The sequence below is a fragment of the Pezoporus wallicus genome, unplaced genomic scaffold (assembly GCF_028554395.1).
Source record: "Pezoporus wallicus isolate ANWC-B61680 ecotype Strahan unplaced genomic scaffold, APGP_CSIRO_Pwel_v1 contig_13838, whole genome shotgun sequence".
In the NCBI taxonomy this organism is placed as follows: Eukaryota; Metazoa; Chordata; class Aves; order Psittaciformes; family Psittacidae; genus Pezoporus; species Pezoporus wallicus.
Window position 1 is genome coordinate 518,954 of NW_026640113.1, and position 26,678 is coordinate 545,631.

Here is a 26,678-nt window from a genome sequence, read left to right on the forward strand (position 1 = left end):
ACGTTTGCCTTTGCTATATTTTGACTTGATTTCATGCTACCTTTAGGTACCCAGATCCCCCAAATCCCACTGGGGATGCTCAAGAGTCGGGTGGGAGAGCATTTGAGCAAGAAGGGCACCACAGTGTCTTAAAATCTCCCATTGCCAGTGTGACGACTGGGAGGATTCTTCCCCCCACCCTGAGATGGGAAGAAGGAAAACAGGGATGGAAACACCTTGCAGATGATGGAGGGATTACCCTACCTGGTCCTCCCCTCCCAAATCCCCATCCCATGCAAGCAGCAGCACTGAAGCCAAGATCAACACACACTTCCCTCCCCATCCCTATGGTTGTGGGACGCATGAGCCCTGCCTGGTCCCGCCCCTGCCCGCCCTCCTCCTCCTCCCGGGGCTATATAGGGATGCGCGGCCGGTGCTTCTCCCACTCGCCGCTGCACCGGTGCTGCGGAGCCGCGTCCCCTTTTCCATCACATGGCCCTGGCCGGGACCTGAGCCCTCCGCTCCGCAATGAAGACCATCATCGCTGCCTACTCCGGGGTCCTGCGAGGTACGGGCCGGGGGGGGGGGGGGGGGGGGGGGGGGGGGGGGGGGGGGGGGGGGGGGGGGGGGGGGGGGGGGGGGGCCCGGTGGGCCAGATCCAGGGAGGATGCTGCAGCGGGGGAGCCGCGTCCCTGCGATACAAGATGCGGGGTGGGAGCAGCAGCAAAACGCTCCTCTTCATTATATATATATGTATATATATGTCCCTCTTCTTCCTGCTTGCAGGAATGGGTGTTTAAGAGGGGGGGAAAGCGATGTGCAATGGCGGGGAGGCTGCTGCAGCTTGTTTTAAAGGTGAGGATTACAGCTCTTAGAGCGAGCTCGGGAGGTCGGAGCCGCTCTCCTGAGGCTGTTGCAAAACGGGTCTGGCTTATCTTCAGTGCGTTTACACCTTGGTGTAGCGTGGGCGTGTGGCACTTGCTTTAAAATGAGCCTTTCTTTTATCTCCTTGTGGAGACAGGAAGGAAACAGTAGTAGTGTGCATGTGAAATTCAGTGTTGCAGCCGCCTTTTGTAATGCCGTGTTTCCCCTCATCTACATCAGCGGAGCGGAGGGGGAGAGGAATCACTGCTGGTTCTTGTTGATTTACAACGGGGAGATGGAGATTCGGTGTGAAAGGAAGGTTTTATGTGAAGAGGAACAGCCGGGTTTGTATTGACAGCCCTATATGCCCTGGTAAAGTCGCTTCCTTCACCAGGAGGAGCAGGTTGGGTGTCGGTGGCTGACACCCATCATGGGCAGAGCTGCTGAGATATTGAGCCCTTCCTGCTGCAGGCTGAAACTTGTAGGTTAAAGGTCTTGGGGATACAATATGGGAAAGCCCAAACTGCTCCATTGTGTGCGTGTAAAGGCAGCTCCAGGGATCAGGCACAGGGTCACGGAATGGTTTGTGCTGAAGGGACCTTAAAGCTCATCCAGTTCCAACCCCTGCTATGGGCAGGGACCCCTTCCATAGAGCAGCTTGCTCCAAGCCCCTGTGTCCAACCTGGCCTTGAGCATCACCAGGGTTCTTGTGTAAGTTCAAGAAGTCTGAAGCTCCTCTGGGAAGCTTTGGGACTTGCAAATAGCAGGGGCTCTGCGGGACAATGCGCCTGAATCGTTTACCCTGCGGTCTGCGGAGGGCTCTGCAGTGATTGCTCCCAGTGTCTTGCTGAAAGCTTTCTGCCTTGACAAAGGAAGCTGTGAATTCCTCCTGGGATGGAGACACCTGTGAAATGGCTCTTGAACAAGCGAGTCATTAGCAGAGCTGAGAGGACCTGAAGTGGTGAATTAACCCCTGAGCTCTTGCTTTCACGCTGTGTTCTGCCCAGGTGTGTAGAGCTGTTGGTGCTCATATCTCAGGTATTAGACATGCACTGATTCATTAGATATTAGCACTAATATTAGAGATGGACCTGTGGGGTCAGTTGTGAACCAAGTAAGGGAAAAGATCAACATGTTTTTATCCATGCTCGCATCTGGTCCTTAACTTGCTTATGCAACTAGCAGAAAACAAGTGATGTTTTGAGCTGAGAGAGGTCATTTGACTTAACAGCATGTGAACTGTTCTGGAGAGTTAACTGCAAGCCAAGCACGGAGAATAAATGATTCAAGAAGCCTATCAAATACGTAGGGCTGGCCCTCAGTGGCCACCTTGTTGGCACTGGTGTGTTAGCGATGGATCTAGGCCATGTGCATAATTCAACATGGGCTGTGGTTTAGGGACAGTGATTGGCCTCATCTCTAGATAATCCTGCTTAGGGATGGAAAGCTGCCTTAGCTCTCCCCAGGTCAGTTTTCCTCTGAGGCCCCACCTGGGCATCCTGGAGTGATATTTGTGCTTCCCTTACTCATTTCTTCATGTGCTTCTGCCTGAGGGAGATGGAGATGTTGCCTTGGTGACTGCAGCATCCTCCAACGCAACCTCTTGCTGGTTCTGCAGCCTGCCATGGGCGACACGGGGCAGGGCCAGCTTCAAACCTGCCTTGTCCAAGCAAAAGCCAGAGGAGCTCACATTCAGGCTGGGCTTTAGGGCTCATGATGTGGGAACCCATAGGTCAAAGATGGGCAGAGATGACACGGTGCAGTGCTTCACACATGGGACCTCACATGCTGCTTGACTGTGCTAGGTAACTTCCCCTACTACACAGGTTATTTAGAACAAACCCATTAGGTTTTCTTACCTCCCCCAATGTCTTTTCCAAGTATCTTGCCTATGCAAAGGGCTGGCTTTAATGGGGTGAGTGTGAATGGCTCATACTGTCCTTTAGTGTCTTCACTCTTGCTTGCCCAGCTCACGCTGTCCTTTAGTGTCTTCGCTCTTGCTTGCCCAGCTCATACTGTCCTTTAGTGTCTTCACTCTTGCTTGCCCAGCTCATACTGTCCTTTAGTGTCTTTGGTCTTGCTTTCCTAGCATCTGGATTTGTCCCAGGGCTTGTAAATTTGGCTCCAAGTCTGCTCCTAGTTAAAAATAACCCAGGTGGAGGCATCTGCCCCTCTTTATCCCTCTCTGTGTGTGTGTGTGTGTGTGTGCAGGGGGAGCTTTCTTGGCCACCAACCCAGGACTGCAAATTCAGAGCAGACCTTGGACCAGTGCCTCAGGCTGGATGAAGCTTCGAGATCCTTTGGGTAGGAGGGGTTGTCATCTCCTCATCCTGACCTGACCCACTTTGGCCACGGGCTGTCCAGGCGCTCTTCTTGTGTTTGGCAGAGCAGTGGGAAGGTGCTTCACTGTCCTGAGGAAGGATACTACATCCTCCTATGGAGCCAGTCTGAGAGAGTTGGGGTTGTTCAGCCTGGAGGCTCCAGGGAGACCTTATTGTGGCCTTTCAGTTCTTAAAAGGGGCCTATAAGAAAGATGGGGAGAGACTTTTTAGCAGTGCTTGTTGTGATAGGGTGAGGGGTGATGGGTTTACACTAAAATAGGGAGATTCAGGCTGGGAAGGAAGAAATCCTTTACAATGAGGGTGGTAAAACACTGGCACAGGTTGCCTGGAGAGGTGGTGGATGCCCCATCCCTTCAAGGCCAGGCTGGGGGTTGGAAGAGATGAGCTTTGAAAGTCCCTTCCAACCCAAACCATTCTATGATTCTAATCTATGGGTCTATTAGTGTGGCCAGAGCATTGAAGGTTTCTCCTTTGCTGAAATATCTTTTCTATTCTTACAAAGTTTGGGGTGAGGAAGATGAATTTGCTTAACTTTACCTCGTAGCTACTCTTGCGCTGTACCTGATGCTTGGCACACCTCACTTCTGCTTTGAGGGCGGATTTGGGTGCTCTGGTTTTGGGAGCAGAACGTCAGTTCCAGCTGTAGTGACAGCTAGACAAAACCACATAGGAGGTAGAGGTCTGGACTTGCTCATGACTGCACCCTTCTTTCAGAGCTCCTACCTGCCTCTCTAGGATGCTGTAGGATGCTTCCCTTCCTCATGTCGAGCACTATTCAGCCTTGTTGACTTAATCTAAACTGCTGGCTGGTCTAGACTCATGGTTACATCACTTTAACCTGCTGGTGACTGAGTCCAAAGGTCAAGTTCAGTGCTGTGAGTAAATGCTGACCCAACATGAGATAAACGTCATGTTGAATCTGTTTACTCGCTACGCGCAATCCCAGCTTCTCCCTACAGGGGCTGAAATGGATGTTGTTGTCACATATCCCTGTTAACTGTGTTGTTGACCTCCAGTTGGAGGCATTCTTCACTACAGATAAGGTGGGATCACTGAGTAGTAGCCTCCTGGGGCATGAGCAAACTGCTGTGTAAGCAAACAGGGCAGGAGAGCCATGCCCCACATTGGTAATCTGTCATTCTCCCACATAAGAGTCATTATCTCTTACCACTAGCAACAAAACTGGAAGTGAAGAGAGCTTGTGCTGAGGCATCTGGTTAAACCCAAGGCACAGAATAAGTGCTGCTGCTCAAGGGGGTTTTACATGTGTCACATTGGATGTAGCAGCTTGTCACACAGACTCCTGCTCTTGCATGGGAGGCTGGGCCCTCACAAGGATGCTAGTGTTGGTCTGTATCTAATCCAGCTTTGTTATGCCTCCAGTGTCAGCTTCTCTGCCAAATATGAGGCTCAAAATGCCCATTTCAACCTTCTGCTTTGGAGGATCTCATTAGCTTTTCCTCTGAATAAGCTGTGTGGTGCAGTATCATTCTGGGCCAGGAATTAATGTACTGGTGGCCTTGAAAAGGTGGCCCATGAAGCTTGGCTTTAACAAGCTTTCAGTGTATCTTAACTGTCTGTAACACTTGTTCTGCCCCCTCAGCTAATTTATTTGGCTGATGCTTAATTAAATGCTGTCAATTGGGTTTTCTGTTTACTTCCACTCCTGTGGCCATTGGTTCTGCCTCTGTGCCTTGATAAATCACAGCAGCTGAGTACTTCATCTGAACCACATGCTGTTCCAGCACAGTGTGTGTTGCAGGCATGAGTCTAAAGCCTGGTGAAGCCCTTCATTGACTCCAGTATCTCCTTGGTAGCATCTTCTGCATCTGATGATGGCTGGAATTGGATGATAGAAGTAGAGTGAGCCCATCACTGGCTCACTACTGGGAAGAGCTGGGTCATCTTGGTGAGCTTCCTTGAGAGGCTTGCACATGGCTCCTATCGCTGGGCAGCCGTGAGGTCTCCTGGAGAAGTCACTCCTGTGGTTGTGCTGACAAGTAGCATCCTTGAGAGCCAGGCATGGGTTAGTGCGTGGAGCATCACCACTGATGCTTCAGAGTGTGCAGTGGGAGTTGAGGGTCTCAGGATCACATCTGAGACCAGCAAAGCTGTTGCTAAGATCTCTACTGTGTAAGCATAGAATCCCAGACTGGTTTGGGTTGGGAGGGGCCTTAAAGCTCATCCAGTTCCAACCCCTTGCCACGGGCAGGGACCCCTTCCACTAGAGCAGCTTGCTCCAAGCCCCTGTGTCCAACCTGGCCTTGAGCACTGACACAAATGGAGTATTTACCCCAATGGATTGCCAAGGCTGTGACCTCAAACATCTGGGCTGTGCAGTTCTAGAACAGGTTCCCTGTGAGGCCAGCATGGGGTAAGCAAATGCCTTGAGCAGTAGAAGATTGAGGTTTGTGTTTCTTCAAGATTTAAGTTATTTCCTTGGGAAAACACTGATACAAATGGATACCAAAGGCTGGGGTACATGGTATCCTTCTGCCTCAAAGGTAATCACAGCCATGCCTAATGGGCCTTATTAAACTTGATCATTAGGCTAATGCATTTCCTGTGCTTAATTCTCCTTTGGGCTTTAAATGTGTGAATGATGCTTGGTGCGGGCCCACAGGTGAGCTTGAAGGGTTTTCTTTAGAGATCTGAACCCAAGTGTCACTGTTGGGTTATTCTGCTGTGGATGAGCCCCAAACCCCCATATTTCTGAGGGGTATCAAAGCTCTTCTGCTCTGTGTCACCAGAAACCCGTCTGCTTCTGCAGAGCATGGAGGGTCTTCCCAAAAATGCCTCCTACCTGCTTCAGCTGAAGGAGAAAGGAGGCAGGGCTTGCAAGGGGAGGGTTCTATCACAAAGTGCTGTTAAACACGAAGCTCAGGAAAGGCTGGAAATGGCTGTTTCAGCACTAAAATCTGTAGCTTCCCAGTCTATATGCACTGGATCCACCTGGAGTGGGCAGCTTGTTGGTGCAGGGGCACATTATGCACAGGCAGATGCACTTGTGGGTGACACCTCTGCCCCTTTCCATTGCCCCTTGACTACTTTCTGTCCTTAACTGGCAATTAAATGCTAATGCCCAGCCCATGGTAACTATTGGCTTTGGTGCTGGAGAATCTTGATCTATGAAGGATGCTTTTGCTTTCAGCACATAACTGACCCAGGACACCACTTGTCCAAGGGCAGGTGTTTAGCTGCCTGCTCTGCCTTGTCTGCCAGGCCTGAGCCTTCCTCCTGCCTGCAGGAGTTGAATGTCAGCACAAAGAGCTTTCATGTGGTTCAGGAAACAAGCTGCCAGGTTGACTCCTGCTACCCAATGCCAGTCTATTTGTGGGGCTAGCAATGCCTACAATGTGCTAAAGCATCTAGGAAATGCTGAAGTACAAACGCAGGGAGGGATGAACAGTTGTTCTTTGTGGGGGAGGAGGATAGGGAGTTAGGAGATCCGAGGCTGCAATGCTGGATTCATCAGCCAAAAGATGTTTTGGTAGTGTATGTAGGTCCAGGAAGGATAAATTACATGGGGGTAGGCTTTTATTATGGATCACAAATTGGCTCTATGACTTTTGGCTTGTTTTGAAGGCATGGACATATAGACATAGACACCAACATCGCTAAAAGCTTCCTTTAAGCTAGTATCTTAGGAGTCCTCAGACCGTATGAGGTCTGTCCTGTGCAATTCTGTAAGCTGGGTTTTGGGACAGCAATGGAAGATGTCTCTTGGCTGTCTCTCAGCAGGAATGATGGAATTTTCCTAACCCTGTAAGGGTGATTCTGACTCTGTAAGGAATGGGATGGAGTTCATCGCTTGCCCCAGTCTGGGGATTTACTGCCCAAGAGCTGCAGTGTGGGACTTCTGAATCTTCCTGCTCTAGTGCTGCAGTCAGTGTACGGTGATGGTTTAACTCAATGCATTCTCCTGTCTCGTCTCAAATGGAAGAGATACTTGCTGGATTCACTCTTCAACTCTGCTTCAGACTCTCAGTGCTGAAGGTTGCGGTTTCCTGGCAGTTGCAATGACATATCCTTGACCAAAACTTGCTCTGCTTTGGGGTAGCTAACACCCAACCCATTGCTAGGACTGTGCGTTCAATGTAGACTAAGCACAGTGCAGGGTCTGAGCTGTGTGGGCTGGCTCTAGATTAAGGCTGCAGCCTCCTCTGTGGCTTCCTGTTGATGTCCTTTACCAGCAAGGAGGGATGCAGCTGTCACTGTAGGAACTTGTGAAGGTTTAACAGTAAATGGCATTTAAAAGGGGCTGCAGAACTATCACAGCAGCTCTGCAGTACATGAATGCTATCGCCTCAACTATCACCAAGGGCAACAGTTAGCAAAGAGTGGGGAGATGCTTCGTGTGTCTAAAGGATGCAGCAGTGAACGTTGCTTTGTAGAAACTACCAAAACCTCCAGTACTTTCTATATCTACAGCAAAAGCTCTTTGCCATCGTTTTCACTTGACTCAGAGTGAGCACTTGCTATGGTATCCCCACTAGCAGTGCCGTGTCTTGCCGACACCACCAAGGACTGAACCCATTTGATATAATATCTACTTAGCAGCTTCACACCCCTTCTAATAACAGGCCGATCCTTCAACAGACAAGGAAATACGTGAACACCTCCTGGTTTGATCATAGGGCAGCAGCTTGGTTTGTGTTTTAGCCAGTTATTAGGGTGCTCGTAAAATAACGGAGTGAAGGGAAACCCATTTGCAAGTGCTGCTTTCTGGAGGTTGTTGAGCATACAGGCAAATCCTGACTGCAGTGGGTGGTTCCATATAGAAATCAGGTCTATCCCTTCATTTTTACTTGGTTTTCTTCCCACTTCATTAGCTTAAGCTTCTAAAAGAGTGGATCTCAGCTTCTACCTTCCTCACATGCTGGTTTAGAACCACTGGTAGTTTTCCTTACCCTTGGAGAGGTGGATCCTTGGGGTCATGGGTTGAGGTGTTGCTCAACCAGCCCTTTAACTGTTCTGGGTAAAGCTGGAGTACAGCGCTCGAGCACGTACATGGGAGTTGTGCAACAGGCCTGGCCAAGGGTGGATGAGCAACAGCTCGCCTGTGCTTTGGGGCTGCTGATCTTTATCTCATGGTGAAATCATGGGTTTCCCTCTTTACTTCCAAGGACTGGCACTTGGAAGTGGAGGCGGCTGTTAGGATGATGTGCTAATGGCTCTGCACGTCTATGGTCAAGTAACTACAGGCTTGCTTAGGTGGGAACGATGCTACCCAGTAATTCCCTCTGGCATCCAGAAAACAGGATGCTTGTGGATGGCAGTCCTTCCCTTTCCAGGATGCCGGAACTCCATGGGAAATATTAGCCTCCGACAAGCCTAAAAGCAAACTGTGTGAGCGTTGATTTCAGATCTCCTATCTGAAAGGCAACTGTTGGTTCTCTTTGCTCAGTAACTTCATTTCTTTCCCTTAGGCACAGGATCGAGCATCCTTTCAGCCCTGCAGGACTTGTTCTGGCTATCGAAATCTAAAGTGGAGAAACAACTCCAGATCATCTCTGTGCTGCAATGGGTCCTCACTTTCCTTGTCATGGGTAAGCAACACCTTGTGGCCTAAAGCAAAGCTTTATTTTTGCCTTAATTCTGGATGGAATTGAGTCAAAGTGTTTGATATAAGCATTAATTCCTGGGGGGGTGTGGGGATATTGTAAAGGACACTGATGTTTTGGCACTTAGTGACTTGATGTGGCTCTAGACAAACATAGGAAGGACCCCCTGATGTTTAGCTCAGTCTGTGTCTACCATACAAATAGGACTAAAGCAGTTGCAAATCTCTTACTTGACTCACTCATGGGAATGTCCACAGAGGAGAGATTGCTTAGAAGCAGCTGATGCAACTGATGGCAGCCATGCCTTTCTCATGGCTTTGTCCCCTTCCAAGAAGTATTTGTTAACCCAGTGAAACAATAAAGACTGTTGGTCTCTGGGAGCTTGTGTTATCTGAAGCCTCAGGCTGCTCTGCTCCACAGTGTTGACAATTAAACTGGAGGAAGATGCTGGTTGCAGTCAGTCAAGTCTTGCTGTTCCTTCCCAAGTTAGTTTGTGCTAAAATCAACACGTGGGATCCCACCCAACTGTGGTTGGGATCTCTGGCACCCTGGTGGGATGGCTGCTGTAACGTGTGGAGGATTTGAATAGCTGTGGAAGAAACCCCCTTGGTGTGGGTCACAAAGAAACCCTGATGCTCTTGCCCTTGGAAGCAGCTGCTCTAACCCGGAGGTAGGGACAGGACAAGGCACGGGGTTGGAACTGGATGAGCTTTAAGGTCCCTTCCAACCCATCCCATTCTTTATTATAGAATACAGACCTGGAGATACCATGAAGGGGAGGCTGGGGTACTTCAAAGCTTTACAGGAAGCTGCCTCAGCCCTCCATAAGGGGTTTTCAGCTAAATCCGATTTGATTAGGGATTAATGACATCAGGTTGAGAGTAAGACTGTGGTATAGAAGGGTCAAGAGGCAAGGGGTATAAATGCAGACCAAAGCCTGATGCAGCCTTGTTTTCTTCTCTTTCTTGGACCTATGCAGGTATTGCTTGCACTTTAATCCTCATGTACATACTGTGCACAGATTGCTGGGCCATTGCTGCTCTATATTTAGCCTGGCTGGTATTTGACTGGAACACGCCAAAGAAAGGTAAATACTGCTCACTAGATCCTTGCTGTTTAAGTGTCCCTGTTGTCACATTGAGATGGACTTCCTCATGATGAGTGACTTCCCTTCTTAGTGGCACTTGGCTGCATCACTGACCAGAACAATTCGCTGGAGCATACGAATGTCAGCCCTTGGCATAAGCAGTGATTGCAGGTTTTACTGATGCTGAGGGTAATACAGGATAACATTCACTAATATCACACCATAGGTGGATTTTAGCAACGTAATTAAAAGGTTTAGGTTCTTCCTTTAGGTCAGAAAGATCTACATAAAGACTCAAGGTCTTGCTGACCTCTCCAGCTCTTGCAAGGTTCAGTTTAGGGCATGGCTATTAGGATGTGGCTCCCCTATGGAAGCAGTGTTGCTGGAAATGAAGCAAAGCTATCCTTATAGAAACCAGCTTTGAGAACCCACTATACCAATGGCAATAAGTGTTGGCGACTCATTTTATAGCCAGTTTAGCCCAGATCTCCACTGCTCCAAGACACTAAAATCACTCAGGATCTTGCCCTTTCCCAAAGAATGAATCTGAGGTTAACAACAAGCTGTTTCTATCTTGAATTACCCCTTGCATGACTGCAACAGATCAAATCGGATGTTACCTTTAATCTGTAGTTCCCTGAAGTCCTGAGCATGGAGGTTTCCATCTGACTTTAATGAAGGATGCAGGTTTTCCACACAGAGGAATGGAATTGTTGAGGTCTCTAATGAGACAGCAGACAATCTGGCAGCCTTTAGGCTTCTTGGTGGGCACCCATGTGGAAAGAGCTTGGAAAACACGTTCTTCTCTTGCCCTTCAGGTGGCAGAAGATCCCAATGGGTGAGGAACTGGGCCATATGGAGGTACTTCAGGGATTATTTTCCAATAAGAGTAAGTAACAGTTTAACTCGATGTGTTGGGACTGTTTGAGGCTGACTTGTAATAACCCCTGTGGAGATGATGTACCTGTATTAGTCTATCCATAACCCTAACCTGTGAGCAGGGCACGGCTTACTTACCATTACTATACTACTGCTTGGAGCTGTGGTTATGAAACGCATCACCACTGATGGCATCATTCCTTGTAGGAGCTCCTACTTCTGATGGCCTTATCACCAGGCTTCTGGATGCCAGCTGCCCTGGAGCAGTGAGGCTCCATGTTCAGCTCTCCAGCTGCTGTGCTGCAGCAGTCCTGTGTTTGGCCCTACCTCTGTTCCTCTCTTGTAAATGTAGCTCAGCACTGGTCTGCTTTCCAGTTACACCCTCGGGCAGCAGTGTATTGGGTAGGAATATCTGGGAGCCCTGCGCACAGGGTCCTACTGCTTCGTAGGGAGCAGGGAAATCAGCTCTGAAGCCTGGCTGCCTGGGGCAAGGGGGTTTCCAGCAGCAGGAATAGCTCTAGTTCTCCATCTTCCATCATCACAGAATCCCAGCCTGGTTTGGGTTGAAGGGACCTTAAAGCTCCTCCAGCTCCAACCCTGCTATGGGCAGGGACCCCTTCCATAGAGCAGCTTGCTCCAAGCCCCTGTGTCCAACCTGGCCTTGAACACTGCCAGGGATGGGGCAGCCACAGCTTCTCTGGGCACCCTGTGCCAGCGCCTCAGCACCCTCCCAGGGAAGAGCTTCTGCCTAAGAGCTCAGCTCAGTCTCCCCTCGGGCAGGTTCAAGCCATTCCCCTTGGCCTGGCCCTACAGGCCCTTGTCCCAAGCCCCTCTCCAGCTTTTCTGCAGCCCCTTTAGGCACTGGAGCTGCTCTCAGGTCTCTCTTTATTTTCCCTGCACACAAAGCACAGGGCTGAGGACTGCAGAATGAGCTGAGGGACTTGGAAGGGAGCAGGGTCCAAATTTAGGGAGGTGGGAACTCGATCCCCTTTGGAAGGACACCAGTCAAAAGGACTATTATGTAAAGCTGTTGGCAAGTCCTACTCAGCCTGAGCAACAGGGAGGGACTTTGCTATGGGCTTGTAATGAGCTACTCACCCCTAAGATAGTCCTGCCTCAAAGCAGCAGGGAATCCAGTTCCAAAAGGAAGCCAAAGTGGCATAGACTGCATTCCTCCTTGGCAAAGTCACTGGAGCCTTCAAGGTGTCTGAACATGGTCTTGGTGAACTTGCTGCTATTAACAGGTAATTCCTGGCAAGTGGACATGGAAAAATGCTCCACAGCAGCACGGGCAGCAAGTGGCTGTGGTCTCATAGCTAATGGAGAACAGAGCGTGCTCTAGTGTCGACGCCGGGTCTCAAATGTGGGGTCTTCTGGTGCAAAGACCTCAGTATTGCAACAAGCCCTGCCTTGATGTTTAAGGCTAAAATGGGACAGCTTTTCCTTGGGGCTTGATTCAAGAGGGTCCCAGTAATGGCTGGTCCCCTTGTTTCACCCCTCCTTTGGTGTCTTAACCCGTCTTCATGCTGTGTACCAGCCATGGGGTCAGCTCACTGTAGATGATATTGAAGTTTAACAAATGGGTTATTCAGATAGGCTCAGATTCTCTGCTGGTTTCAGGTAAACACTTGCTACTTCATGCAGTCCATTCACGAGAACCCTTTATGGCTGCAACTCCTTTGTCATTAAGGGGGTGGAGTTGTGCAAGGTTGAGAGCCCACTGGTAAATAGTATGGAGAGGCTGAACATGAGGGCTCACAGCTTATGGATAACTCCTGCCCCTGCTATGAATCATGGAAGAGTTAGGGTTGGAAAGGACCTTAAGCTCATCCAGTTCCAACCCCCTGTCATGGGCAGGGACACCTCATACTAAAGCATCTCACCCAAGGCTTCATCCAACCTGGCCTTGAGCACTGCCAGGTTCAGGTATGAGTGCATGGTTAAAAGCTGCTATAGGGATTGTGGGACTGGGAGGTGCTGGAGGTTGTTTGCAGTCATGGGACTGATCTTACAGGTTGATCCATTAATATTATCACTATAAGGAGTGGTACCAACCACTGGAATGGCTTGGGCGTGAACTTGCTGAGAGCATGGGAACAACCTGGATAAGCTATTGGCCTGTATCGGGTTAATAGGGAGACTGGTCCAGAGAGGATCACTTGTTTAAACCTGTCTGCAAAATTCACCTTCACTGTGCCCTGAAATGTCTCTATAATGGCTTAGGGCTCAGTTTGTCTCCCTGGCTCATGGTTTAAGGTAGTCATGTGCTGCATCTCACCCTGTGTCCACTGGGCACTGTGAGGGCAAATCACTGCAGTGACAATCTCACCAGTGCCACTTGTAATGCTAAACTCTGCTTCTTCAAGCACTGTATAGAGCTGTGCTGCTCGCATCCATATCAGCACAGGTGCCACCTGTGTTAGGACATTAGCTCAGATGTTACTCCTTTTCCTGGAAAGAAATAGGAAGCAGTTTTGCAGATGTCATTCCCAAAGCCCTAAGGCCACATTCCCGGCAATAGGGACCCAGGTCCCACTAGGTGACTGCAGCACCATCAACTTGAGAGGGGAGGCCTCTTGGTTTAATGTCCTCAGTGGCTGCAGATCTGAAGGCCAGGTTTGTACCTGGCTGAGCTCTACCTGTACTCCTTGTACCTTCTCGTACCTGGCTGGTGTGAGTCAGTCTTGAGGATGAGGGCTGGGTCTGACCAGACTGAAATGCTATCAGTGCTGACCTCAGCCATATGCTAGAGCTTGTGGCTGGGTTTCATAGGCTCCTGGAATGGTTTGTGCTGGAAGGGGCCTTAAAGCTCCTCCAGCTCCAGCCCCCTGCCATGGGCAGGGATGCCTTCCACTAGAGCAGCTTGCTCCAAGCCCCATCCAACCTGGCCAATGCAGGTGGATTTGGGAGCCAGCCTGAATGTTGCTCAGCTCCTCAGCCTGAGCACGGGCCATCCACAGGCACAGGGCTTCATGCAGCTCCTCTGACAGTGGTCAGCTATTTTAGGGCACTGGCAGCTTACATTTGTCTGCTGCTTAGTGGTTGGCCTTGCAAACAGTGCTTTAAGCTTAGCAGTGCGTGAAGCAGCTGAGGAAGCCTCCAGGGAGCTAAATCCTGGTGCTGCAGTGCCAGATAAAGCCCAAGCTCTTGCATGGGGCTGCCGCAGAGGCAGGCCAGGTCCCCTGCTGATCTGCGGGTGTGATGTTGGCATCTAAAGGTCTCCTAGGTAGAGAAGCATCACCTGAGCATGTGAACACTGCTTATCTCTGCAGGCAATAGCACTTCAGATAGCGAAGGCTGCAGACCTTTGGCTCACCTTTGTCAAGCACTTCAGATGTGCGAAGTAAGAGCTCAGCCTCATGCTGAGGTCATAGAATCGGCTGGGTTGGAAAAGTCCTTTAAGCTCATCAAGTCCAACCTTTACCCCATCACTGAGCCATGTCACTAATAGTGTGGGGATGGTTAGAGCAGGGGCTGCTCCAAGCTGCTGGCTTGGGTGCAGTGTTTGTCTTGCACTCTGTGCCTTCGTGGCCAAGCTTCTCTTGAAGCTCTTGTAGATAACTTAGAGAATGGAAACGTAGCTGAGTTACAGAATGGCAATGGAGGCTTTTGCTTCCTGTGCCCGATTGAGGGAGCCTTGGGCAACAGGTTGGAGTCTTGAGTGATGTGGTTTAGTGTAAGGCATCCCTGCCCATGGAAGGGAGTTGGAACTGGATGATTTTAAGGTCCTTTCCACCCCAAACCATTCTAGGGCTCTATGGAGCACAGTGGTAACACTGATAGCCCGGAGGGGTCTTCAGGTCCTGGCCTGCCTTGCAGATAATTTGTTCCATAGCTGGGTGTGACGCAGCTAATTGCAATTGTTCAGTAATTTTGCAAGTTTATGTGCTTACTGCTTGGATCCTGCAGGATGAGATCCAACTTTCTGTTTGCAGGGAGGCTGAGCACCCACACAGAGCACTCACTTCCATCCAGCTCTTTGGCTCCTTGCGCTGAGCAGCAGTGTCCTTCCTCCACGCTTGAATGTGCTACTTATCCTGTTCCTACAAATCAAGTTGGCAGTGCAGTTCTTTGGACACAGTGGCACTCAGTATCGCTGTTTTACCAGCATTGCTCCGTTTTATTGCCTCTGTTGGCAGGTTTATATCTGTTAAAAGAAATCCGTTATTACAAGATCAAAGATGGACTTTGCTCCCACTGGAACAGGCTTGGTGGCAGCCAGCAGCTGGGAACAGACGTGTTAGGGCAGTGGGGTGAAGGTCCAGCATCGGTCCCAGCACTGTAATCATCCAGCTGGGATGCAGCAGGGATGTGCTGCTTCTGAACCATTGGGTGAGCACTGAGGCTTCGAGGAGCTGGGGCTGGAGGACACCTTGAAGGCAAAAGGAAGGCTCAGAACAGTTGCAAAGGTGTTGTCAAATGGCAGCTACAGCAATTCCTTCGACCAACCTAAGGTAGCTCAGTGCTTGTCAAGGGGAGTGCTGTGAGGGTGGCATAGGGTGCCCAGAGAAGCTGTGGCTGCCCCATCCCTGGCAGTGTTCAAGGCCAGGTTGGACACAGGGGCTTGGAGCAAGCTGCTCCAGTGGAAGGGGTCCCTGCCCGTGGCAGGGGTTGGAGCTGGAGGAGCTTTAAGGTCCCTTCCAACCCAAACCAGTCTGGGATGCTATGAGTAGTGGAGAGTGATTTCTTCCCATGGAAATCTTCCATCTTACTTGAGACCAGCCATAAACTATTACAGCACTTGAAATTCCTCCCTCTAAATACATTGAGGGAGATGTAAAGGCTTTGCCTTAGCTGTTGTCAGCTCTGACCATGAGCTTATGCATTAGCAGATCTAAGAATCACAGAATACCAGGTCGGAAGGGATTCAGGACCTGCACACCTTGGTGTACAAACCTGCCTGATGCCTGGTAGTCTGCAATTGCTCTGGCTCAACTTGGCTAGAGGAAGACTTCTGTTAACTCATCTACTGTGGGACAGCTTGCGGAGGGTAGTTTCAGCCTACATAGGATAAACTGGGTACAAGCACATGTGTATGCACACCAGGCTGACTCTCAGCCCTGTAAACCACTATTTGTTGCTCACCAAGTCTCCAGTGATGCTCAGATACCCCATCCATGGGAGGGCAGAAGGGGAGTATGTAGTGAGTTGGTTCCCTGCCCACCCCTTGCCTTGCTCCCACACTACTTAGGAGCATGGAGAGCATCACCAGCCCTGTGGCTCCGTAACAGGAGGTCTTGGAGAGCAAACACAGTGATAAGGCTGGAGCTTGGCTTGGGCTCATACAGGTTATGCAAGCAACGGGCTCCACTGGGATCTGGGTGTCCTGGCACGTGGTGGAGGGGCTGGAGCAGGGCGCTGGTAGTAGAACAGCGTGTCTTGTGTAGGAGGGAGATGTGGCTCTGCCAAGCTTGGCTCACGAGCACCTCGTGCTCCAGTGACAAGGACAAACCCTCTGCTTCAGTCGCGTTCCTTTGGAAGCAACTGTGCTTGGGGCAAGTAAAGGGATGAGGCTTGGAGCCTGGAAACCACCACCCTGTCCTGACGGGAGAATCATAGGATCAGTGAGGTTGGAAAAGCCCTTTAAGCCCATCCAGCCCAACCCTTTCCCAGCAGTGCCAAGGCCACCACTGCCCCATGGCACTGAGGCCTCGCAGGGCCGGTGCCTGCAGCCCTGCCCTGGGCAGCCTGTTCCAATGCCTGAGCACCCTTTGGGGCAGGAATTGTTCCTCAGCTCCATCTAAACCTGCCCTGGTGCAGCTTGAGGCCGTTTCCTCTTGTCCCATCCCTTGTTCCTTGGGAGCAGAGCCCAGCCCCTCCTGGCTCCATCCTCCTCTCAGGCACTTGTAGGCAGCCATCAGGTCCCCCCTGAGCCTTCTCTTCTCCACACTGAACCCCCCAGCTCCCTCAGCCCTTCCCCATCACACTTGGGCTCCAGGCCCTGCACCACCTCCATTACCCTTCTCTGGATCTCAGTAGTCCTAAGGAGCTATAAGGAGTCGTCGTTGCTTCTTATCCATCCAATACATGTGTTTGTAGTCACCAAGCCTTGAGCTTCTCCTACAACTGAGTCGAGCTGACAGATGAAGGGGTTGCTTCCATATTGCTGCTTCTTTCTCTTCAACCTGGAGCATGGTTTCCAGTCTATATCCTGTGAGCTGTGGTCCGAACTGGCTGAGCAACACCCCTCCCACTGTGGGGAGTGAAAGCTAAGTCACTATTAATCAGGGAAGAAGGGAAAGGGGAGGAATGATGACTTGGTGTGACACAAGCCATGGGGCTTTCAAGAGCCACTGCAACCACAGGCATCCATCCACACAAGCTTCCTGGAGCTCTAAGAGACCTCAAGGGAAGGGTGAAGATGGGGCAGTCAACTTGCTTAACCCGCTGCTGTGTCATGTCTGTCCTGCAGCTGCTGGCTGCAATAGCACAGCTAAAGACAGCGTTGGGACCGTGGGGAGGAGGGAATCAGGTTTCTGGGCATGCTGCTCCGGCGTGATTCAACAGCACAGGAGTCAAACAAGTGCCTGCTGCCAAAGCACAGGGGGTGTGTAATGCTGATGTGATGTCTTGGAAAGCTGTACTTTTTCCTATAGGAGCTCGCACAGACTGACCTTTGCCTGTGCGGTTTGAGGGATGGGGTGTGCTTGTTTAACACCTCATCCCAATAGTGCCGTGTAAGGGCTTGTAGGTGCTGCCCCAATCTTTTGGGGTGTTGTAGGCAGTGAAACTGGGACCGTTGCAGCGTGAAACAAGTTAAAGTTGATCCCATCTTCTTTATATAGGGTGATGCAGCAATCCGTGTGTGCTGCTGGGGAAGATGCTCTGATGCATGGGGTGCTGCTACTTGCAGCATCAAGAACCGCTGATAGCAGTGGAACCAAGGCATGGGTTGGGTTGTACATGGCTAAAACAGCCTTGGAAACAGATGAGTAAAGGGTTAGGAATATTGCACAACCCCAAACCAGTATGATCAGTGTTCCTGGAACCATGCAGCAATCAAAGCACTGTGTGGATTGCTCGAGATGTCTTGTTGGTGCTTTGGCATATAGGTCAGAGCAAAACCTGCTGTGAGAGGAGGGCTGGTTTCCAGTGGTAAGCCACCTTTCAGCACACTTTCCCTCTTGGAAGGTGCCCAGGAGGAGCATTAAGTGGTTAGGTCTGTTTTCAAGTGTTAAGCAAACTCAGGTTTGTTATGGGACACTGATTTTTACGGTGTTTTTCCTTCCACGTACTGGGATGAGAGCCATTGAGAGAGAGGGCCTGGAAGGAGGCGTAGCTGTGGCTACAGGGCCATGAAGAACGTGGTTGGTTTGGGGAAGAGGCTTGCGAGGATGAATACCCTTGGGAGGAATAGGGAACCAAAGGGCACAGGCTGCTGCAACCCAACCCCTTATTCCTGCTTGGCTGGCAGTTGCCTTGTGGTTAAATCAGCCTGTTTATGCTGCTCCCTCTGCTTGGGGGACTGAAGTCTAAGTGGCTGCTCTTACCACAGCCTCTGTAACCCAGGATAGCTCATATCCCAGCTCTTGGGCTGCTCTTCCTGGTGGGAAGAAAAACAAAAACTAAGGAATTTGGCTTTATCTCCACTTTTCCTTATTCAGAGAATCATAGAATAGTTCGGGTTGGAAAGGACCTTAAGGTCATCCAGTTCCAATGCCCTTGCTGTGGGCAGGGACACCTCACACTAAACCATGGCACCCAAGGCTCTGTCCAACCTGGCCTTGAACACCACCAGGGATGGAGCATTCACAACTTCCCTGGGCAACCCATTCCAGTGCCTCAGCACCCTCACAGTAAAGAACTTCTTCCTTAGAGCCAATCTAACCTTCCCCTGTTTCAGTTTGAACCCATCACCCCCTGTCCTATCACTGCAGTCCCTGATGAAGAGTCCCTCCCCAGCATCCTTGTAGCCCCTCTTCAGATACTGGAAGGCTTCTATGAGGTCTAAAGCTCTTATTGCCTGTGCTCTTATTATCTATTATTATACGTATTATACAGAACTATTATCTAAAGCTGTAATTACCTCTGAGGTCTTCTTACCTGTAAGTGTCTGTCTTCATGTGAGCTCTTTTCTTTCCCAGCTGGTTAAAACCCACAACCTGCTCACCACCAGGAATTACATCTTTGGGTACCACCCACACGGCATCATGGGCTTAGGTGCCTTCTGCAACTTCAGCACAGAGGCCACGGGTGTTGGCCAGAAATTCCCTGGGATCCGGCCATACCTTGCTACCCTGGCTGGGAACTTCAGGATGCCCATTCTGAGGGATTACCTCATGTCTGGTGGTAAGTGCACTGTGGTCCTGCTTAGAATCAACCAGGTTGGGAAAGCCCTTTAAGCTCATCCAGTCCAACCATCCCCAGCACTGCCAAGGCCACCACTGCCCCATGGCACTGAGGCCTCGTCTCCATGGGGTGTGAGCACTTGCAGGGCCGGTGACTGCAGCCCTGCCCTGGGCAGCCTGTTCCAATGCCTGAGCACCCTCTGGGGCAGGAATTGTTCCTCAGCTCCATCTAAACCTGCCCTGGTGCAGCTTGAGGCCGTTTCCTCTTGTCCCATCCCTTGTTCCTTGGGAACAGAGACTTGTCTCTAAGCTCTCTTCCCTGCTTTCAAGTGAAAAGCTGTCAAACTCATGTAACCACTCTGGTAGTATCACAAACATTGCTTCCCTATAGTCTTCCAGAGGAAGCTCTGAATAGATATGACTGTCTTAGGCTGTGGGGGACCATTGCTCCTCTGCATTCCTTCTTAATTCAAGGATGCTCCTGGCCAAAGGCAGAGTAAAGCTATCTGGCATCTGTGGTGTGGAAGATGGCGATGTGGAAGCAAGTTGTCCTGGTTATCATTAAGAAGTTCTGGTAGATGATCTTAAGGTCCTTTCCGACCCTAACTATTCTGTGATTCTATGATTCTAAGTTGCCTTTGAAATGTAAATACTGTGGCTAGCTCTGCTCCTGGGCTTACTACTACATGAGCTGTCATGCATCAGGGTCTTATAGTGGTGACAAATACCCTCTTCATCTAACCACATCTTTAGATGTATATCAGGAGCAAAGAGTCTGGGGTATTACATAGTTTCTGATGTTCAGAAGAGCCTCTTCCCTGAATGTACTCCTATAGATGACAAGGATTAGTCAGTGATACAAGTTTGCTGAATGATCTTAATAGTCTGTTCTAAAGGATTTCAGTATTTTAATGATGGAGGGCTTGTATGTTAGGACTGAGCAGAGGGAACAGTGTTGACAGCCTCCAGAAACACTGTTCTTGCATGACCTGAGCTTCCTTTTCAGAGCGAGGATGCTCATAGGTTACATAGAGATGGGGGAGTAACATTTCTAGATGGTGAATTGAACCCCCCAGTGCCCTGTTTGCTGTTCCTGGAACAGATTCACCCATAAATGGCTTTAAAACAGGTATCTTACTATAACATTTTGGCTGGATCTTGACTCTGGGCTAGGGAGGGGATAGGAGTGGCTGTACTTGGCTCTGATTTGGTAGGTTTGACTGTTTCCAACATTACTGCCTTCATTTAGAAGGGAACTGACTGGTTCTAGAGCAGAAAAGGTGTTTGTCCCTAGGAGGGGCAGTATCTCCATCTGGTTTCCATCTTCCTGCACTGAAGTTGCTGTGTGAAGTCTGTAGTTCCCATCACTTGGGAATTCCACAGGACAGCAGCATGTGAGAAGTCGGGATCTGCTTCCCAGTCTATTGGCTGTGAACTTCCATGTGTTGCTTCAGTTGCCCTGCAGCATCAGCCTTTCTATATTTAAATACAAAACCATGCTCAATCTGCTTAAACCAAGTCTTGTAGGCAGCCAGAGCTGCTTCCCTCCTCTTGGAATGAGGGTGGGAATAGCTGTTAGCAGCAGCATTGCTGGCTGGGCTGGCTTGGCTATTCCTGAGCATTACAGTGGAATCGGTGGGAGTTTCTGGCTCCTCTGCACTTAGGACTGAAGCAAGACAAGATCTCATGGACACAGTTACCTTTCTGAAAGTCACAATTTGTCTTCACTTCCCTATACTGGAACTTAAGGATGTCACTGCAAAGGCTTTAACATCAATTGGGAAGTGCTGGTAGTTTCCTCTATCCTCTTTAATGGATGAACCACTGAAATATGTCTATTGGTGCAGTCATATGTGTTAGGATCACTGAATTGGCTTAGTACTGCTGCATATGACAATGTTTTGTAGCCTGCTAGAGATTAAAGCTGCAGCAGGGACCCTCTAAGCCATTAGATGGCCAGAAAATCCTATATACTGTGTAAATGTGCTAAAGAGCATAACTTAGCAATGGCTCCGTGTCTCATTGCATTTGCTGGAGGAAGGATTTCAGTGCTGTGAGCAGTAGTAAGCTCCTCCTACCAAGTGTGAAATGCCTCGGCATAAATCTGTGCTGCCCTGTAAACTGATGCTATGCAGTCAGTGTGAGCTTTGGTGTGGAGAATGGGAGGAGTCCAAAGGGTTCTGGTGGTCCTATGGAGCAGCAAGCACAGGCTGAGCCTTCCGAAGGAAGCACGGTCAGAAGTGTAGCTGTGCTGAAAGAAATGGGCTTTTCATCTTCAAATCCAGCTGATCTGTCCCAAGGGAAGCCTGGAGCTGGGATTAGGCGGTGACCTTGATGCTCGGATACAGACTAAGGCCTGCCAGCTTGCTCCGTGGAATTCCACGGAGGCCATTCATCATTTAGCTCGTGGCTCAAGCGATGACTGCCAGGAGATGTGCACAATCAGCTGCTCAAATTAAATTGAGTAATGCTGCCCTTCCTAGTGCAATGACCTGAAAGCGCTCAACACGGGCGTGTTGTGTGGATGGGAATGGGGGCGATGGCATCGCTTCTCCTGGGTTATCCTGGCATGAGCAAGCTCGGACAATAACTGTAGGGTAAAAACACAAGTTTTAGGAGGAGACAATCAAACTTCTTAGCACTTTGAGAGCAATAGAGAAATTGAAGGTATCTCACTGGGCTGAATGGTAAGACCGTGGAGTGGGGATTGGTGCTTTAAGGTAGGGACTGCTTTGTAAAGCTGCAGTGCTGTGACTGGGAGTGCAGCCCTATCCCAGTCTGGGATAGAGGGAAAGACCTTCCCAATCGCTTGTCTCAGAGTATGGATTTACTGAGCACTCTGTCCTGTACATCTCTTTCTTCCCAGGACAGCAAAGGATTCTGCTGTTGTCATGCAGGAGCTTGGTGTTATCTAAGAAAATGAATCATCTTCCAAATGATCTCATAATAGATTTGTCCATTTACTCTTTGTATCACTAAAGTCAAAAAACAGCCTATTCCACTACTTGGTTTTGATGAGGAACTGGTCAAATTCAGACTCTTACTCATCAAAATACAACTGCTCTGCTTCCCCCTAAGCATAAACCAGCTCTTACTGCAATGTTTACTTGGAGGGAGATTATCTTAAACCTATTTATTGCCTTTGGCATCACTAAGCTCAGAAGATCCTTGCGGAAGTCTTGCGTTAAGGCAACTATTAGAGGGTTGCTTTTGGAGTTTGACTCAGCCTAGTGCTGTCCAGGTCTATTAACTGCTTGCTTAGCCGAGGAGCAGGTTGCATGATCACACACCCAACCCTCGATGGCCATAGGGAATTGAACAACTCGCCGCCAAGGCACAAAGCTCTTGCTACACACACGGCTTCAGGGTCATCTTAATGTTGTGTCTTGACCCTTCTGTCTCTTCTGGCTATGCAGGTATATGTCCTGTGAACCGTGACAGCATAGACTACATCCTGTCCAAGAACGGCAGCGGCAATGCCATCATCATCGTGGTTGGAGGAGCAGCAGAGTCCCTGAACTGCACCCCAGGGAAGAACTCGGTGACGCTGAAAAACAGGAAGGGATTTGTCAAACTGGCCCTACGGCACGGGTAAGAGGCAACCGCAGTGCTAGAGCAGTGCTGGTAGCATGTGGAAGGTGGTTTTATCCCCTAAAGCAGCTGGTGTCTTGGATGGATGCTCCTTTCTGCACTTGCTGTGCTGTGTGGATATATGCCCAGAGCACCAGACATGAGTCTGTCCTCTGGCTCGTGAGCAAGGGACTGGGTAGGAAGATGCCTAAGACAGCAGAAGGCTTCCAGAGCAAGGTGACTGTAACCTGCATGGGACATCGCTGATGCAGCTCCCGAGATCCCATGTGTCTGAAATGGGATGTCCATCAAAAATCAGACATGAGAATATAGGGAAGCATGGTTTTGAGCAGTGTGGTCTAGTGGAAGATGTCCCTGACTGTGGCAGGGGGTTGGAACTGGATGAGCTTTAAGGTCCCTTCCAACACAAACCATCCTATAGAACCATAGGATCAGTCAGGTTGGGAGAGATGCTTAAGATCACAAAGTCCAACCATTCCCCAGCACTGCCAAGGCCACCACTAACCCATGTCACTGAGGGCCTAGTCTACATGAGTTTTTGACCACTTCCAGGGATGGTAACTCCACCATTTCCCATGATATTCTATGATAATCAATATCTGACTGGGAAGTGTTTTGTGTGCCCATCGCCAGTTCAGTTCTTCTGTGTGCCTTGTATCGCATCAAGTCTGACTTATGTCAGTGCCTTGTGCTGCAAACAAAGCTCTGGCCAATAGAACCTGCAGTTTGAAAGAGCACCCATGAGTCAGTGAGGTGCTGCTGTACTGACCACAGACCAGGGGTGTATGGTCTTAACATCTTTCCATCTTCTAGTGCGGACCTGGTTCCTGTCTACTCCTTCGGGGAGAACGAAGTGTACAAGCAAGTGATCTTCGAGGAGGGCTCCTGGGGAAGATGGGTTCAGAAGAAGTTCCAGAAGCACATCGGTTTTGCTCCATGCATCTTCCATGGCCGTGGTCTCTTCTCTTCCAACACGTGGGGGTTGTTACCTTACTCCAAGCCCATCACCACTGTTGGTAAGCTCTTGGTATAAATGTGCTATGCGTTCTTCTTTAGGTAGTGGCATACTTTATGCCATACCCCTGCTCTAGCTTGAGTCTTGACTGTAAAACTCTATTTTCCCTTGTATATAAAGCCTTGCAGCACAGCTGAGAGTGAGCTAGAAGAGTTTGCAGAGGCTACAAGCCTTCTATCATGCTCTATTGCCAGACAGCTTTATAAGCAAGCTCTTTTGGGGAGGAAAAGATGCTGCAGCTGCCACCTTCTCTGCTCTTGGCTAGCTAAAGCCAGAAGCTGTCTGCTTCTCCCTCCTAGGACTGGCACTGTGATACTTTGGGTTGGCTTTAAGAGTCAGCTATAACTTGCCTTTGAGTCTTCCAACCCGAAGCAGCAAGGCTTTGTGGGAAAGAGAAAAGAGCTGGTTGGTTTATGTGGTGGGTACGGGGGAATGCACAAGAAGTGCAGCTTGTGGTCTTGGTTCCTGTTAACTGAGGAGGGATTTGTCACTGTAAGCAGAAGAAAGTAGGACTTCCCAAGCCTTTACACAGCAGAGGCTCTGCTTTGTAGCTGAAATGGATTTGGGCATCGCTGCAGATGTGATGAGGGTGGTGGTGGTGGTGGTGCAATTGTGCTTCGGAGCCTAGCAAAACCAGGAACCAGGCAAACATCTCCTGTAATGGCCAGCTGTGGACGTGCTGAACCACCATAGCTGTGGCCATAGGACAAACCTCCAGGTTGTACAGGAGCATTCAACCTAACACATGGCTCTTTCCCTTTCTTTATCAGTTGGAGAGCCCATCACCATCCCCAAAATCTGCAATCCAACCCAGAAGGAAGTGGACTTCTACCACAGCATGTATGTGGACTCCCTGATCAAACTCTTTGACAAGTACAAGAGCAAATTTGGCCTGCCAGAGACTGAGGTCTTGGAAGTGAACTGAAGGGACTGGTTGAGCATCACCTCCCTCTCTCGGAATCAACCCATCTTCTCCAGGAATCCAAGCTGTCATCGTGTACTTGAAAGCATGTGTGGGTGTATGTGTCTTTCCAAGAAAGTGTTTAAAGTATTGCTAGACCACTTTAAAAATAAAGAAAGGCTTTACTTTAGATAAACCCCATTACCAACATCTTTCTATCCAGAGACAAAAGCACAACTCCCCATTGCTGTGAGGATTTGGATAGGGGGAATGATTGCCATTGCCATCTGCTCTACAACGCTGTTGGATTGCCAGCAATGGGTTTAGAAGCATTCCCACAGCTACTGTCCCCACTAGCACAGGCTATTTTGGGAGAGTAGAATCCATCTGGTTGACTTGACCAGCAGTATTACAGGCGTGTTGCACAAGGGTGATGCTGAGATGTGCTTCTGTTGCACAATGGTATTTCTGCTTTTGGATAAACCCTTTCTGACAGCACAAGCAGAAGGTGCCTGCTGTGGCACCTACCACGGATGGTGCAGGGAAACCAAAGGGTATGAGTCCAATGGACCTTCATTATGTGGTAGATACTTTGGTGGCTTCATCTTCCCCACTTGTACTTTGAATGTCAGGCTAGAAGCAGGTCTGTCCCTATGCTGCTTGCACATAGCTGGAAATAGGGGACTGCTTCACAGCCACAAGACTCCAAAGGCAAGTTCTATGGGAGCAGTGGGATGGTGCAATGGTGTTGCAAACCCATAGGGGTAAGTAGTTTTGTATCCCAAAAGCATTTGGGGAAAGCTAAGAGTAACTTCTGCCCAAAGATGGCTTTTAACTATTCTGTCCAGTGAATGTAAAGGAGTAAGTAGCCTTGCCTCGTGTAGGATCGACAGCGAGTGACTTTTACAAGTGTTTTATCAGATGTTTACCTGGTTGTTAACGCTGCCTGTAGTGAGATCTCTTCAGAGTACAACGTGTTTGTGTGTAAACCTGAAACATTGCACTACTTGCATGTCTGACCTGCCTTTCCAATGGTTGGTTGAGCTCCAAAATGTGCCTTTCTTCCAAGCAAGAGGATGGTACTTCACATTCCTGGAGTCTTGCCTCTCTAAAGACAAATGTTCATCTGTCATATTTGATAGATTATTATATTGCAGAGTATTGGGTTTTTTTGTACAAATTTATAGAAATAAACTTGGGCAAAACCAGGGGGCTGCTATGGTCTTTTTTTGGGGTGCACTGGGGTGGGGCTGGGTTCACGTTAGAGCAATTGTCTGTGTGCTTATAGAATCATAGAATGGTTTGGGTTGGAAAGGACCTTAAGATCATCCAGTTCCAGCCCCCTGCCGTGGGCAGGGACATCTCACACTAAACCATGGCACCCAAGGCTCTGTCCAACCTGGCCTTGAACACTGCCAGGGATGGAGCATTCACAGCTTCCTTGGGCAACCCATTCCAGTGCCTCAGCACCCTCACAGTAAAGAACTTCTTCCTTAGATCCAATCTAAACTTCCCCTGTTTCAGTTTGAACCCATCACCCCTTGTCCTGTCACTACAGATCCTAATGAAGAGTCCCTCTTCAGCATCCTTATAGGCCCCCTTCACATACTGGAAGGCTGCTATTATAGATGTGCCTTGGGTTTTAGGGGGAGAAAATTGGTCTGTCCAAAAGCAGGCTCTTGTTGATCTGCCCTGTTCCTCCGTGGGGCACCCAGGGCAGGATAAGCCAATAGCTGTGGCTTATGGATGGGGTTTTGCCTGTGGGTATATAAGGAGCTAAGGCATCATACATTAATGGACTTGCTTTACTCAGCAGAAAAACTTCATGCCCTATTGCTCCTTTTAGCAAGTTACTTTGGGTTTCAGTGCAGCTGAGCACACAGAGCTGGATTCCATTCCTGGTCCTCAACTGAGGGAATAACAGACCCGTTTGGATTGATGTGATGTGGTGGAGGTGACATATACTGCAGGATTGCCCCCCCTTTTGTGTTTGACCAAGCTAAGAATCAGTCTCTGCCTATTGCCATTACATAGCATCCAAAACCACTCTTATTGTGGATTCCATAATGCAAACATTGCTGTCTAATAGCCTTAATCATGGAATCAGTCTGGTTTGGGTTGGAAGGGACTTAAAGCTCATCCAGCTCCAACTCCTGCCACAGGCAGAG

General features: G+C 49.5%; 1 protein-coding gene across 1 annotated transcript; it reads left to right on the forward strand.

Moving 5' to 3' along the window:
* Positions 1 to 394: 394 nt before the first annotated feature.
* DGAT2 (diacylglycerol O-acyltransferase 2) lies at positions 395 to 25,718 on the forward strand. Its single transcript, XM_057417403.1, has 8 exons — positions 395 to 547; positions 8,615 to 8,734; positions 9,729 to 9,836; positions 10,655 to 10,725; positions 18,800 to 19,004; positions 22,420 to 22,594; positions 23,408 to 23,610; positions 24,380 to 25,718. Exons 1-8 carry the CDS (start codon positions 508 to 510, stop codon positions 24,532 to 24,534), a joined length of 1,077 nt encoding a protein of 358 aa, XP_057273386.1. The 5' UTR covers positions 395 to 507; the 3' UTR covers positions 24,535 to 25,718.
* The last annotated feature ends 960 nt before the right edge of the window (positions 25,719 to 26,678 follow it).

Coding starts and splice junctions, on each gene's coding strand:
- DGAT2 (XM_057417403.1), top strand. CDS start 508: ATGAAGACCATCATCGCTGCCTACTCCGGGGTCCTGCGAG. Junction 19,005..22,419: donor GGATTACCTCATGTCTGGTG/GTAAGTGCACTG, acceptor CTGGCTATGCAG/GTATATGTCCTGTGAACCGT. Junction 22,595..23,407: donor AAACTGGCCCTACGGCACGG/GTAAGAGGCAAC, acceptor TCCATCTTCTAG/TGCGGACCTGGTTCCTGTCT.